The sequence below is a fragment of the Peromyscus maniculatus genome, chromosome 3 (genome assembly GCF_049852395.1).
Source record: "Peromyscus maniculatus bairdii isolate BWxNUB_F1_BW_parent chromosome 3, HU_Pman_BW_mat_3.1, whole genome shotgun sequence".
NCBI lineage: Eukaryota > Metazoa > Chordata > Mammalia > Rodentia > Cricetidae > Peromyscus > Peromyscus maniculatus.
Genome location: NC_134854.1, coordinates 116,859,756 through 116,876,440, shown reverse-complemented (window position 1 = coordinate 116,876,440; position 16,685 = coordinate 116,859,756). Strand labels below are relative to the sequence as shown.

At 45.0% G+C, this 16,685-nt stretch overlaps 1 protein-coding gene across 3 annotated transcripts in view; it reads right to left on the bottom strand.

The window, feature by feature from the left end:
- Slc25a26 (solute carrier family 25 member 26) overlaps positions 1-16,685 on the bottom strand; it is a 124,462-nt gene that overhangs the window by 82,765 nt on the left and 25,012 nt on the right. For 2 of the 3 annotated variants that reach the window (XM_006972567.4, XM_015989225.3), the window contains exon 4: positions 1,224-1,328. The exons of the other annotated variant lie outside the window; for it this stretch is intronic. In XM_006972567.4, coding sequence (XP_006972629.1) covers positions 1,224-1,328 — 105 coding nt within the window. The remainder of the gene's footprint in view (positions 1-1,223; positions 1,329-16,685) is intronic. 3 annotated transcript variants of the gene reach the window in all.

Genomic DNA, 16,685 nt, shown 5'->3' with positions numbered 1-16,685 from the left:
GGAGGCAGAGGCAGGCGGATCTATGTGAGTTCGAGGCCAGCCTGGGCTACCAAGTGAGCTCCAGGAAAGGCGCAAAGCTACACAGAGAAACCCTGTCTCGAAAAACCAAAAAAAAAAAAAAAAAAAAAAAAACTATAAAGGTAAGCCTAGTGTTGTATGCTTGGGCAAACACATAGTCCAGTGAGCAGTCCTATACTGACCTCATTCCTGCAACCGGTAACAGCCCAGAAAAATGAGGGATGTGGTGGCACAGACCTGTCATCTCAGCACTCAGGAGGATGAGGACGGAGACTGAATACCAGCCAGGACCACACAGGAAGTCCTCACCTCCAAAACAAATAACTTTTTCTTTAAATCTAAACTAAGATTGGCTCACATTATTTAAGGGGGAAAAAAAAGAAAAGACACTACATGATGGCAGAAGCCACAGCCACTCAGGAGCCCAGGCAGCAAAAATGAATAACTCCAGAAGTTCAAGGCCAACCTGAGGCAATACAGCAAGACTTTGACTCATATATCAAAGAAAAACAGAACAACAGAGGCTTCCACTAAACTGATAAAAAGAAATCAGCAGCATTCCTAATAGCCATGTATCTAAAAGGGCAGATTTGATCACAGCCAACACTGATCAGAAAGAGAACGAACATTTTCTTACTTGTTTGTTTTTGTTTGTCTGTTTAAGGATCTCACTATGTAGCCCTAGTTAGCCTGGAACTCACTGTGTAAACCACGCTGGCTTCAAAACTTAAAAAGCCCACCTGCCTCTGCCTCCAGAGTTCTGGGATTAAAGGCCTGTGGCCCCATGCCAGAGGAGAAATGACAATTTCATATAACATTATGATGCTGGTGATAATTACCAGCCCACTATGTTATATTTTCATATTAAATGCTGCTTCTTTCCCATGGGCCCTCAAATTCTGCAGCAATGTTCTAAAGGAGTATCTTAGTTCCATCTCACAATGAGTTTGTCTGATTCTGATGCCTAAGACAGATTACATTCAGGGGATATGCTGCAGTGGTACTCAATACATGATTGCTTCAAAATTTGAAAAAAAAAAGGGGGGGGGGAGGGGGGAATAAAAATCCACAAACAAAGAAAAGGATAGTCCCAGCAAACAAGTTACTGTAGTTAGACATTAAAGCCACCCTTGTTTCCCGAGGTCCTGCAATAAGCCCAGTGTTCTCACTAAAATCTCCCTCAACAGAGAAGGAAGCAGCCTTACCTCTTCCTTTAAGATAGTAGAAAAAATCTGCAAGGTTTTTGAAGAAGCAGACACCTGTGCCCTCTGCTTAACCACTTCAGAAGGAACTCGAATCAAGCAGGCAACCTAAAATATAAACATTTAATTATATCTGAAAAGGAAGTTGCTGTTGCAAAAACTGACATCTTTTCATAAGCAAAACTAATAATGCAAACATAATCTTAAGGTTTAATGTGAGGTGTCAAAGTCTTTTATTAACCTAAAATTCTTGAACCTTCGAGAACACACAGTGTCATCAGTGCCAAAACTCTCCTCTGAATGAGATCTACTCACCTCTGGACACCACATTGCACGCATATGTACACACCACTCAGTGGTAGGAAGAAAATTCTCATGAATCCCCCACTCACACAATAATCAACTTTTCAACCCTGTTTCACCAAGGAATCTACCAGAACAACCTTTGCTTGACCGGAAATAACACACCAGGAGAGGCAAGGCTGACTGGAAGCTGGCACCCCTATTCTTCCCCACCTCATACCAGTCTCCACCAACTCTCAAGCAAGCCTGGCACCTAGGCCTTCCTTCCCCCACACAACCGAGGAGTCATCCAGCACCACTACCCCAGCCGACACTGGTCCTGATGAGCCAACTTCACACCTAGCTAAGTCAACAAGCAATTCTTAGACTGTCCTCAGGAAAGTGAAGAGGGTTCAACGCCGTAAAGGCTGGCAGCCTACTTTCAGAAACAGAAGACTGAGCAACTGTTCAGACCGGAAGGCGGAGTGGGGACAGGTACCCAGTCATGGGGGAGAAGACACAGAGGGATCATTGAACTGTTTAAAGGAAAGACATGAGCTGAAGCCTCAGCACAGTGATATTCCAGATGGACAAATGCTTTCTACATCTTGGTGTCCAATATCTTACATACGCTTGACGGCACTAAATTTCAGCTTTTAGAATATGAATATATATTTATGTGTAAGGGATGACAAGAAATGCAGATAATCTTTCTTTAAGTAATGTGGGGGACCATCCCCCACTCCCCCCCCCAGGGTACTCTTGAGGAGTGAGGGATAAGACATTTAGATAGAAATATAGAGGGGAGAGAGGGAGACAGATAGAAACACAGGATAGCCTCAGGAGGGCCTGGATCCTAATCCACCGGCCCCTTCTGTCTCTTCTACAAGGCTTTTTAAAGGAATGCCAAGGGGTGGAGAGATAGACCTCCCCCTAGCACAGCCAAGTGCAGACCCTTCCAAACACCTGGTAACCACGCACATAGTCAAGCCATCCCCTTATGCAGCCCTGCTGGGTAAAGCAAGCTCAGTTTCCTGGTGAATCAGGAAACCCCCGTGGGCTCCCACACAGTGACACATACAGCGAGGCTTGGTGGCACAGGTCTATAATGCCAGTTTCTGGGGTGGCTGGGAGAAGAGGATCCAAAGTTTAAGGCCTCCCTGGACAACTTAGCAAGACCGTGCATCAAAAACTAAAGTAAGAGGGCTGAAGTTGTACAGCCATTACCTAGTAAGCATGCCCTAGGTTCAATCTCTAGTACCACAAGATAAACTATGTTGCAAAATAGAATTGCTCTCATTATGTAGGCTAGGCTAGCCTTTAGTCCATAATCCTCTTACCTCAACCTCCAAAATGCTAGGATTATAGGCACACATGTACTAACATGCCTGGCCAAAGCTTATCTTTTTTTCCTTTAAAATATAGTATTTTTATCTATTCTTTAAGAATTTCATACATGTATACAATGAAATATGATTATCTACCTCCGGCATAATCCCCTCCCAACCTTACGTCCTGTCCTTTTTGTTTTTTTAAATAACCCATGAGTCTAGTAGTGCTGCCTACATGTGTATAGGTGTGGCACGAGCTACTGGCGCATGGTTGACCTGCCAGGGGCCATGCTCCTAACAAAACTAACTCTCCCTCTCCTCCCTCCCTCCCTCCCTCCCTCCCTCCGGGGCCATCAACTCTCTAAAGTTTCTCAGCTAGGAGAAGGGGTTGGTGAGCCCCCTCCACTCCATGCTAGAATGTTGATCTTGTGTAGGTCTTGTGCAGGCAACCACAGCTTCGATGAGTCTTGTCTAAAAGATACTGCTTGCCCCAGTCCTTCTTGATCTCTTAAAATCTTCCTGCCCCTTCTTCCATGACATTTCTTGAGTTCTGGGAGGAGGGGATGTGGTATAGATGTACCATTTCTAGCTGAGCACGCCACAGCATTCTGATCAGGTGTGAGTTTCTTTGTTAACTGCTATCCTCTGAACAGAGAAATATCTTTGATGCTATGCTACACTAATCTATGAGTATAGATATAGGACTTTAGGGGGCAGTTGCACACTATGTCCATTTATCAAAATAACAGTAGGTTTACCCTTGGGGCCTATGAGCCTCCCAACCATGGGTTCTTGGCCATGGTTATATGTGTTTCCTCCTGTTGAATAGGCTTTAAATCTAAACAAGAAACAAATGGTTACTCCCATAACATGCATGCCATTATTACACAGATGTATTATCTTATCAGGTCAATTAAGATTCCTAAATACACATACACACACACACACACACACACACACACACACACACACACACACACACACTCCCTCTCCCTCTCTCACATAAAAAATGTTTCCTTGGAGTTACCCAAGGACATACTGCTTCTCCAAAAGCCATAGCTTGCCCAAATAAAAGCCCAGTGTCAGGTATGGGATACCTCCACTTGAGTAGTTCATGAGAGTATCCTGGAGACCCCCAAGACAACAGGCTTTTGCCACTGTTCTTGGTTGCCCACCAGAACTTTTGAAGACAATACATACTTGGGTCACAGGACAGGGAGCTATCAAGCTGGTGCTAACGGGGTGGATTCTTCCCAGTTGGCTACGCTTCACAGAGCTATAAAGGCTGCTGGAGGAAAACTGCTATCAACAGCTTCATGCAGCTGAGGCTTACTTCTTTCAAAGCAGATCCTTCTAATTTCTAATCACAGATCCTAATCTAATTGGATATAGCAAAAGAGGTTTTGTTCTTTCCAAAATTAAATGGCTCTAAGAGTTAAAAACTTCTGATGTCAAAAACATCAGTGGCAAACATTTTAGACTCTGCAAGCTTCATGGCCTCTGTTACAATGGTTCAACCACACTGTTTTTAGTACAAAGAAGCCAGAGACAATGACATGTGAATAACAGTTTGTGCTTGTTCTAATAAAACTTTATTTATAAAAGCAAACAGTAGTTTTTTTTTATAAGTGACAAATTCTTCTTTGGTACTATCCTTAGCACAGAACAGATGTATGCCTCAGCACTTCAAGATGCAAGGACAAAAAGGTGACATGATGTATCTGTATGTGCTATGGACCCAGCTGGCATGGATACAGTCTCTGAAAGCTTAAAGCACTGATGCCTTTTGTTGACATACAACAGATATGGTTCTAATGAAGAAATCATTACCTCAAATTACATCTCTCCCAAAATAGACATTTATAAAACAATAAAATTTAATTTCCATTTCTTCACTCACCAAGTATTTGAATCCCACAATACCCCCCCCCCAAAATGTCTGCAGTGGAGTTCAACATCTTTCCACCCAATCTCCCCTCAAAATTAACTCATTTCCAAAAATTATATTGGGGCAGACACTGCACATGACCTCCACTGTAATGATGAATAAGGTTTGCCTTCTTAGCCAGTGTATTGGTGCTGTGACCAGTGTGTTGATGCATGCCTGTAATACCAGAATTTGGAATCACAAGATTCAAGGTCATCCTCAACTATGTAAGGAGTTCAAGGTCAGTCTGGGCTATGTGAAACACTGTCCTGTCAAAGAAGAAATAGAAGAAGGGAGAAGAGGAGGAGAAAAGAAACAATGCCCTGTCTTTAATAAATGGGGGGAGGGGGAGATAGACAAGGATTTCAGAATCATGGAAAGAGAAGGGAGGTATTGGGTCTACGGCAGTGGGGTATTGGGTGGAGCCTCCAGACCTAGGGGAAACTGTTAGAGATTATTCAGTTGAAGAACCTTCCAAATGAGCCAGAAGGAGCTGGCAAGAAAGGTGCAAGGGAAGGTGGGGGGAGGAAATGAAAGGGGAAAAGTACATGAGCACAAGGCAGAGTGCTTAAGGGGACCAGCCCATGTCAACACAGCCTCCCTCAGCTGGCAGCCACCCAAGCCATAACCTATTATCAAAGCATCAGGTCATGGTCAGGAGCTCCAGGCAATCAGATGAAGAGGCTCCAGCCACCACCACACACAGCTTGAGCTTCATGCCACAGACTAAGAAAGTCAGAGTTTAAGCAGAGACTCGATGACCTATGCCAAGACTGTGGTGCAGTGTGAGAGAGGAGAAAAGCAAGATTCAACTATCAGCTGCAAGGCAGGAGACAAGCTAAAAGACCGCCACGAAAGATGATGAAAGATGCCAGGAAATAAATACGGCTTAGAGAAGAGGGGTCAAATTCAAAGGAAAAGACAGGAATAAACTCTCAGATTTGGTTTGTTAAAACCACTCAGACCACAGTCTGTTAAGCTGATCTAATAAATCCCTTACTAATATGTAGGTATACATTAGTTCATTCTATCATTTCTGCTCCTTGGAGAACCCTGACTAATACAGCTAGCAAACAAGAAAAATACCATGGCTCGAACTACGGAAGCCCTGAAAGGTCAGATGGGGGCTGGCACCAGAAGAAGGACAGATTGCCCAGGATGGAGCCCTGAGGAGCACCAGCTCTTGAAGGACAGGCAAGACAAGAAGTGGTCAGTAAAGCAGGGAGCAGCGCGCTGTCCAGGCTGCTCTGTGACAGGCTGCCCAGAGGCTAAACACAGCCAGTCAGTCTGAGTTTAAAGTGGCACTGGCCAGTCCATGAGGCAGAGGCTACCCAGGCCACTGGGAACCAACAAAGGAGCCGAGACAACTGAGACACGCTGAAAGTGTCATATACACCAGATCTAGAAAAGGCAGTGTAAAGAAGTACCATACTATCCCATTATGTATTCGACCCTGGTTACACACCCAAATGTTATTATGGATGTGTGTGGATGCAGTATGTCAAATTACACCTGCATTCCGGACTGCGTTTCCGACCGGTCTGCTAAAACAGCTTCATCCTCATTCCCAGGAGCCACATCAGCACCACAGATGAGGTGTCAAAGTTCAGTGTCAGTGTAGTGGGGCAGAGCAGTGGTAGCATCTCAGCCATGCTCCTCCTGCAATCACCCAGATCACCCGGAGACACAGGCCCAGTGCTCCTGAGATCACCCAGATCACCCGGAGACACAGGCCCAGTGCTCCTGAGATCACCCGGAGACACAGGCCCAGTGCTCCTGAGATCACCAGAGACACAGGCCCAGTGCTCCTGAGATCACCCGGAGACACAGGCCCAGTGCTCCTGAGATCACCAGAGACACAGGCCCAGTGCTCCTGAGATCACCCGAGACACAGGCCCAGTGCTCCTGAGATCACCAGAGACACAGGCCCAGTGCTCCTGAGATCACCCAGATCACCCGGAGACACAGGCCCAGTGCTCCTGAGATCACCTGGAGACACAGGCCCAGTGCTCCTAAGATCACCCAGATCCCCAGAGACACAGGCCCAGTGCTCCTGAGATCACCTGGAGACACAGGCCCAGTGCTCCTGAGATCACCCAGATCCCCAGAGACACAGGCCCAGTGATCCTGAGATCACCCGAAGACACAGGCCCAGTGCTCCTGAGATCACCCGAAGACACAGGCCCAGTGCTCCTGAGATCACCCGGAGACACAGGGCCAGTGCTCCTGAGATCACCCGGAGACACAGGCCCAGTGCTCCTGAGATCACCCGGAGACACAGGCCCAGTGCTCCTCTTGCAATCACCCAGATCACCCGGAGACACGGGCTCAGTGCTCCTGAGATCACCCAGATCACCCGGAGACACAGGCCCAGTGCTCCTGAGATCACCCAGATCACCCGGAGACACAGGCCCAGTGATCCTGAGATCACCTGGAGACACGGGCTCAGTGCTCCTGAGATCACCCAGATCACCCGGAGACACAGGCCCCATTGGGGTTCTTTTTGTGGCCTTCCTTCATGTGCATTTCCAGACCCGCATACTCCAGACTCCCATGTATTCTAAGTGTAAATCAGAGACAGTAGTAACAGCGATCCTAAGTCATAATTATGTCTATAAACTCTTTTGGTGATAGGCAGTTCAACACTTAATATAGACCGGGCTCTCTAACCTTAAGTCCTCCCACACTGCCTCAAGCAGAAAAGAAGGGCTGATCTCCAGCATCTCTCATCAACCAACATACTTGGTCATGAAAACATGCTCCTCTTCTGCGGAGGGAGCGGGGTGTCCTCCCAGCAGACATCCCCTTGCACTGTTGGCTACACCAGTGTGATATGGCCACCTCCTTTGTTAGGGAGGCTCAAGACACATATGTCTAGCAAAGGTCAGGACCATTATATCCAAGTCAGTCTTCTGTTACCATGGTAACAGCAAGACAGAAGTTGGCAACTCGGGGAAAAGTGGGATTGTATGTGAAGACATAGAGGCTATGAAAGGGTAGGCAGGAGCCCTGGCCAGTTCTATCCTTCATGGAACCATTCCTGTCCCAAATGACCCCAAGCCAATGACGTGAACAGAGGGGCTTCAGACCACTCCTGGGATACTCTGAGTGACCTCTTAAGCATTCTGCTGACCCCTTCAACTTCACTCTGCTCCTAACTGTTGCACTTTTATTTCCTGACTAATAAATAAACATATATATTTATAAAATTGTATGTGTATATGTGTGATTCTCCTTAATCGATCTTTTATGGTATCCACTAGATACTATTTTTTATGTGTTGTATGTGTTATAATATATATGTAGTATGTGTGTACACTTGGGCAAGCTCATGCACCTATGGGTGTACATGAAGAGGCCAGAGGAGGACACTGGATATCTTTTCTATTGTTTCACTTAAAACTTTTATTGTTTTTCTTGTCAAGACAGAGTCTGTCTGTCTCTCTCTGTCTCCCCACCCCTCTCTCTCTCCCTGAACCTAAAGCTCACTGATCCACCTAGGCATCCAGACAAGAATGCTACCACCCTCCAACATTAGGGTTACTGGCGCATACAGCTATCTACGGCTTTTCCATGGGTATTGGGATTTGAGTACACTTCCTCTTGCTCTCACAGAATGATTCTTGCCCACTGAGCAATCCCTCCTGGCCCCTCATTCTATAATTTTTTTCTATAGTTTCCCATTACTATACCTTGTCTATCACAAAAAAAAAGGTCCTTCATTATTCTTAATTCCTAAATAAACTCTTACCTGACATTTTGCACTCATTCACTTTGTGTGTGTGTGTGTGTGTGTGTGTGTGTGTGTGTGTGTGTGTGTGTGTATAAGTACACAAGCACTTGTGTGTAGCAGGCTTTCTTGGACCTCTATCCCCCAAATCATGATATGGAGACTTATTATTAATTGTGAATGCTCGGCCTTACCTTATGCTTGTCCCACTAGCTCTTAGAACTTCGTTGAACCTGTTTCTCTTCATCTACATTTTGCCTCAGGGTTTTTAGCCTTTCTTTCATTCTGTATGTCTTACTCAGCGTCTGGCTGGCCCCAGGCATCTCTCTCCTTTTCACCCTCATTCTCTCTTCTCGTTCTCTTGAGCCTAGATTCCTCCTTCTACTTATTCTCTCTGCCCATCAGCCCCACCTATGCCTCTACTGCGTAGCTATTGGCCATTCAGATTTTTATTAGACCAATCAGGTGCCTTAGGCGGGCAAGCGGCATGTCTTTACACAAAGGCAACATAAACAAATGTAACCCACCCTTACATCATTAAAGTAATACTCCACAATAGTTGTGTGTATGTGCATCTGAGGCCTGAGGTCAACACCTGGTCCCTTCCTCAAATGCTTGTTACCTTCTTATGTTGAGATAGAGTCTCTCCCGGAACCTGAAGCTTGCCATTTCAGCTAGGCTGGCTGGTCAGCCAGTGAACCCCAGTAATCTTCACAGCACTGCCTCCCAATAATGGGGTTATAGGCACATGTAGCTATGTCTGGCTCTTACATGGGTGCTGGGGATTTGAACTCAGATCCTCTTATTTTCACAGCAAGCACTCTTACCCATTAAGCCAACTCCCCAGTTCTACTTACTAACTTATAATTTAAAAAAAAAATTTTCTACTGAGCCATAAGTACCTTGAGAGTGAGAAAAATATCTACCAACCTCACCAACCAACTGAAGAAAAGGAAATCTGTTATAGATAATATTTTTGTATTGTTGTACTTAAAAAGGAAATTAAAATACCAAGAAGGAAAAAAATATCAAAAAGTTATGCATTTCCACACAAGCATCTTTACCAATATTCCCTTATTTTTCAACCATCTTTCTATGAAATGCCCACTGTGGTGGTATTGTGTTCCCCAAAATATTGTGCACCCTAATAAACTTATCTGGGGTCAGAAAAGAGAACATCCACTAGATATAGAGGCCAGAAAATGGTGGTACTCACACACCTTTAATCCTAGCATTCCAGAGGCAGAGTTCCATCTGGATCTCTGAGTTCAAGGCCACACTGGAAACAGCCAAGCATGGTGACTCACCCCTTTAATCCCAGAAATTGATGGCAGAAAGCAGAACGGTATTTAAGGCATGAGGATGAGGAACTAGATGCTGGTTAAGCTTTTAGGCTTTTGAGCAACAGTTTAGTTGAGATCTATTTGGATGAGAACTCAGAGGCTTCCAGTCTGAGGAAACAAGATCAGCTGAGGAATTGGTGAGGTGAGGTGGCTGTGGCTTGTTCTGTCTCTCTGATCTTCCAGCGTTCACCCCAATACCTGGCTTCAGGTTTGATTTTTATTAATAAGACTTTTTAAGATTCCTGCTACAGCCCATACATATTTTGATAAAAAGACTAGGAAAAAAGACAGTAGAATTACAGGTATTTTTTTTTCCTGCTTATCCGTATTTTCTAAATTCTTTGCAATTACCACGTATAAGTTCCGTGGACCAGAGACTTTATGTGAGGGAGAATATAAAATGAAGGGGCCAAATTAAAATGTACTTGTAAGATGCAAGACGAACACTGCCTGAGAGCCATGTCTGTGTTTAAGTTAGCAATGATCTACGGCAGGGCCCCTCGGACAGCTCCCCAGAGGCTGGAAACTACATATGAACTGCTTCTTTGGGTAAAAGTGTGAACTTTCTGAAACCCACGGAAAACTGAGATGCAAAATTGAGTCCACTGACACCGACAGAACCTAAAGGCAAGCTCCCAACATCTACAAGTCAGCACAGAATGAAAACACATAAATAAATGAAAGAGAAGAGAAAGAAAAGGGCACACTAATGCCTTGTGCTTTCCAATTCCGGAGGTCAACAATGAAATATGACCCCAATATGGCAGGAAAATAGGAGCTGTCCACTTTTGAGGTTCAGCATAAATATTTATGGAACTTCACGCTTCATAACCCTTCATCCTCTTAGATTACATTTTTACTTCTTAAAAATACAGAAACAGAGAAAAACTTGGGAAAGGTTCTGAGATGAAAAAATGTCTCGGTCATCGTCTGGTACAAAGGCCCCAGCATGGCGTCAAACTTCTGAAACATGGCAATTCGGGCCCAAGACAGTCTACAAAGAAATGTCTCGTCTCCCTCCTCCAGCTTCTCCCCCACCCCACCCCGCGCCTTCTATTTGGTTTTCTGATTTCTTCAATTTGAGTGTGAGGAACAACAGAGCACGGCACAAGAACAAAGCATGTCTGGGTGCTGCAGGTCTGTGACAGGAAATGCAAGAAACTCTGTCCCCAAGTCTCCTGGAACATCTGCTCTGTGGCACTCTCTCCTCACACACTTGGGATAAAACCAGGACACAGGGATGGTGGCATCTTCATCAAACCCGAGAATGTCTCACGTGGTAAAGTTCTATCAAAATGGCTTTACATAAAAAAAAATATGTACGGAGATGAGCATGACAATTCATACCTATAATTCTAAAACTCAGGAGGAGAGACAGGGGAGTCAAGAGTGAAGGCCAGTATAGCCTAATGAGAGGAGACACAGAGATATATATAGAGACAGACAGACAGAGAGAGAGACAGGCAGAGACAGACACAGAGAAACAGAGACAGACAAAGAGAAATACATGTGCACCCATCTTTCATCGACTTAAAAAGAAAACAGAATGCTGGGCTCATTAGAATTAATACCAGGAATATGACAAAAAAATAGAATTAATGACCAGGTTAAATGTTGGTTGAATACTGATGCAGCTACCAAGAGTTTTCTTTCTTGGAAAATTAGCTTACTGTTCCAGGGGGCAACCCGACCATCTATTAAATACAACAGAAAACCGATCAGCTGTAAATGTACGGAAGTGGACAATTCTAGTGACCTTAGCATCACAGTAAGGAAACGAGTGAGGACTGGGGAGATGGCTCAGCAGGGGAAGGAGCTTGCTGCAAGCCTGGCATCCGGAGATCCACCACACTGTGGAGGACAGAATGGAACCTCTAAGCTGTCTTCTGACCTCCACGTGCACACCACGGCATGTGATTGAGTATGCATACACACACACACACACACACACACACACACACACACACACACACACGAGAGGGTAGGGGATGATAGGACAGAGACAAGATGGTGGGGAATGATGCTAAAATCTCTGGTTCTGCCTTGCCACAGCCAGGTTCCATAAGTTCAACACACGTCTGCCAGGGTTTCACAGTTTCCTTCTGCTCTCTCATTGTGGGCACACTCAAAGTTTCACACAGGGAAGCTGGTATCTTCATTAAAAGTGTGCCATGCTTACAAGCATTCGAGGGACTCGGCTAACTTTAAATTCGTAAATTCCTCATACTTCAAAGGCAACTCTCTAACACAGTCAACAGAAACCTAAGACGATGTCAAATAGAGCCAACCAGAGATCAATTATAGCTGAAGAAAAATCAATGTTGGGCTTTCTAGAACAAACTCATAGCAGATTGCTACAAAGAGCATCAGAGAAACAGTATAACAATAGAGACTTTTGAAAAGCAGTTTACTTCCATTTTATGCTACTTTCTTTCTCTAGCTCCCCAAATTCTCTTTAGAAAGCAGGCTTCAATTAATAGCTAACATATCTTTCCATGCCACCATTTAAAATTAAGAAAACCTCTACAACTCCATGGTTCATTTGTGCATCAAGCCTGCCATCTTCTGGTTGTATACAGAACTGTACCTGTTGGTAAATAGCAATTTGGAAATCCTACCTATATCTCTTGTATTGAGACAGTTTCCAAACCTTTCTTCCTTAAGTGGCTCCTCTCACTTACACAACCACCCTATAAGAACATAAGAAAAATTTCAATCTCTGCAGGTACTGGGCTGTCTTGAGAAACCAACACTGTCCCCAGTAACCCAGACTGCAGCTAAGTGAACAGTCTTCTCAACAGAAATCGTTATATTGACCTGTAGGGCCTGGTGGTAAACATTTAAGAATCATTATACAAACCAAAGTCCTCCCACTTCTGTACTTCTTCATCACAGCAGTGAGTCATGATTCAAAGGAGAATGGAAGCCCGAATCATCAATCTGTAGATTCCTCTTAACAGATAAACCTGAAGGCGGGCACGCTATTAAGGTTGCTGCCGTTTCTATGACACACCATCACACACTTAATGGTAAATGTACCTTGGCAAGAGTTATAGGAAGGGACCTCCTGGGCTACAGCGAAGATGCCCAGCAGCATGCTCTCTGCAGCACACTGTCACTTGCATCAGCTGGCTTGCGGCTTCTCCTTCAGCTTGGAGTCTTCAGGTGTCCTGGGTCCAGCCGCTTTCCTTCCCTCTTGGTGTAAGGACGCTTGGGATTAGACTGAGTCCACCTGATGATCCAAGAAACCCTAGCTCTTAAGATCCCTTATCCTATCTGCCCAGCCTCTTTTGCAAAGTAACATTCTCAGGTTTCAGGAATCAGAGGAGGGGGCATGATGTTCTCTAAAATAGAAACAGTAAGTTCTAGAACCTCGTTTTCTTATTTTAAGAAACAAAATGATCTGTATTTTTTGCTTCAAATGACTTTTTAATTTGGGGAGCTTGTTGGTTTGTTTTGGGGGTGTGTATGTTGAGAACTAACTTATTAGGAGACTCATCCTTAAAAACACTAATTCTCCCTCTCTCTAGAGTCATTGATTGCCTGTAGTTCTTTGTCTCGGAGTGGGGCTACATGAGATTTCCCCAGCCACATTAGCATGTCAACTGGTGGTTTTACTGTTTAGGAAGCCATATTGTTGGGATTTTTACGGATGGAGCTTCCCTGTCATGTCTAGAAGACACAACTTTACTGCAGATTTTCTGGTCCATTGGCTCTTACAATCTTTCCACCCCATCTTCCACTGTGTCCCCTGAGCCTTGGACGTCACCGCTGTGTTGTGGATTATCCACAGGACTGGGCATTCACTGTCAGCTGTCCTCCACATTTTGACCAGTTGTCTGGTGCTGCTTTTTAAAAAAAAGCAGCAGCTTCTTTGATGAGGGGGTGAAAGCTACGTTACTCAGGGGTATGAGGGTAAGAAGTTCCAGCACAGACAGGAGTTAAATGGGTAGGGGGTGGCAGCAGGAGGTTCTCCTCTAAGGTCCGTGGCCTCACTAGCCTTGGGTAGCTGGCTGTGTTTCCAGAACCAGGTTAGATTTCCCTCCTGTTAACTGGGCCTTAAGTCCATTAGACCACTGCTGGTTACTACCACGATTGGAAATAGCTTGCCATGCTGGTTACTGCTGCAGGTCATAGGCATCACAGCTGTGTAAGACTATTATTTCTTCCCTTGGCAGCTTGCATATCACCTTCTGGTATTATGGTATTCAAAGAGGCAGCTCTGGGGTGAGATCCAGTTCAATTCCTCTAAGTCCTGTGTCCGAAGCGCATGGTGTCTTTAGCAGCTGTCTTACCTTCACCCTCTGGGAGGCAAAGAAGGGCAAGGGCAATAGCCTACACTGTTGGGGAGTCCTCTCCTGAGCAACAACTCAAAAGAAGGTTTCTCCTGAACTGTACTAGAGCTTTTGTTAGACAGTCTATGGCTCTTGTAGGGAACATTGACACACACACACACACACACACACACACACACACACACACACACACTATGTATAATTTTAGGTAAATATAAAATAATATGATTCCCTATGGCCTTTTCAAATATCCTTAGTATTATTTTCCCCTCCTTCCTAGGGTTCATCTAGGTCATTCTCATTGGAGAACATTTCTATAGGACTGGTGGATTGGGGGTGAGGTGCTGTCTTGACCTCTTACACTGTTTATTTTTAATGAAACCTGGGCATATGGATGTCTTTGGTTGTACGTCTGATGTGGACACAGTAGACTGGGCCCCGGCTCTAGCTGTGGATCTTGGGCTAGGTACGGGGACTGGGTAAAGTGCAGGTGGACTAGGGTCGGGCACACTCACCAGGCTGAGCCCAGGTACAGGCGGTACAGGCTGTCTGGCCCTGGAGGTCGAACAGGGCACAAGCAGGATAAGGTCAGATGGACACCTGATCTGAATGCTTATTACCCAAGTCCTGTACTTTCTCATCTCCACTTCTGTCATTTTTATACATACCATAAAAAAGCAGAAACCTCTACAGAGGTGCTCGTGGCAATACACAGAAACATTGGCCTCATTAATCATCCTCCATAGTGTGCTATTGTCCACACATGGCCAAGAAATCTTCAGCAAGGCACTCAACTTTTTTGAGTTTAATTTTTCTGTATTCTTGTATCAAAACTGTAAAACTGTGTCACAGAGAAATTTATGTGGCATGGAACCAGGAATAACATTTACTGTGCTCTGTGTGAGAGGCAAGGCTGAGCGCTGCCTAACGCTGCATCATTTCATCCCCGTAAGAACTGGGAGAGAGGCAGCATGCACGCCTGTTTGTCCAGGTGGGAAGAGCAGCGGCTCCAAGAAAGAAACAGTGCACAGGTGGGTGCACATGCACATGCACACACACACGCACACACACACACACACACACACACACACACACACACACACGAGCATACACACTTGCACATGCACATAAGGAGGAGGTGTGACTTTGTGGAGAAGTCACAGTTGTGACTCCCATCTATAATTTGAAAATATATGATCCACACCTCAAGCCCTCAAATCAGTCCCTGGCCATTCAGTGAATGAATCCACCCATTTATTTTATATGCTCCCCAGAAACAGGATTAACAGTTCTTATTCTGCTTCCCAGCACCTGGCATGGTACCAGCTATATGGAGAACACACAAATACTGGAAATCACAGAGCCACAGACCAAGACAAATTAGTGACCAAGTCATTTAATTCATTACCTTCCCAAGAACTGTATTCTAACCAACCAGGAGGCTAGCAGAGGCCAAGTCTTGGTAGGCATTAGGGGGAAAAGTCACCTTCACAAGCCAGTGTTGTCTTAAAAATGAGTTTGCCTTTGACAAACCTCAGGTTCACACAAAAGTAGCTAAACCTAACCTATTTTAATGCTGCTGTCCTTAGAAAGAAGGACTTGATTTGCCTATACACAGCATAAGGGCAATGACTGGCCACATTACACTCTCCCAGCTCCAAACAGTTCCTTCAATTTCATCATAAAGTGTGAACATCATGTTGTTATATAAAGTTCAACTTAATTGTCTTCCAGGAACCGATACTGTTCCAAAGTCAACACAGCTTCCCTTCCTTCTTGTATTCTAACTAACAGCTAAGCAACGAACAATGCCATTGGAATCACAAACCAACACCGTCTGAACTAAAGGTGCACACTGTGTTAGAAAAGTGAGAATCTACAAGATGCAAAACCTGTAAGGTCAGAGGACAGGAGCAAGACCCTTCATCAGATCCCGCAGGGTCCTTAGCACATTCATGTCCCGTAAGTGAGTAACCACAGGTTACTGGGCCTGAGGTGCCTGGGACAGCTGAAGAGATTGGGATGGTGTAGACTGCACTAAATCAGTAAGCTCTGCTGGAGTTCTCCAGCAGCACTTAACACACATCAGTCAACAAACACACTGAAGAAGTACTGTTTAGAAGCCCTTCTAGAAAACATTCCTTTCTCTGCTGATCCTCTTTAGCCTCTCTGGAGTTCACTGTCTTCCTCCGTAGTCCCCGCTCTGGTCCTGGTGACCTCTGCTTTACCATGCTCTCCTCACCCAGACAGCTGCCAGACAATGATCTGGAAGGTCCAACTGGGATCACTGTCGCTCCTCTGTGCGGAACATGGAAGAATGCAATCCAAGCTCCTGACCAGACCTGGCAGACGCTCTAGCCTGAAGTCCCTCGTCACCTAGATGGCCCCTCACACTACAGTCCAACCATCAGGACCTTGAAAGTACATGGCAAGAACTCTCCAAGACTGTCTTGTTTCTATTCAACAAACTATCACATCATATAATGCAAGGTAGTAAAACTGTATGGTAGTTGGCATTCCTGTTAAATGAGATTTTAGCTGCTCTTGCCACAAAAAC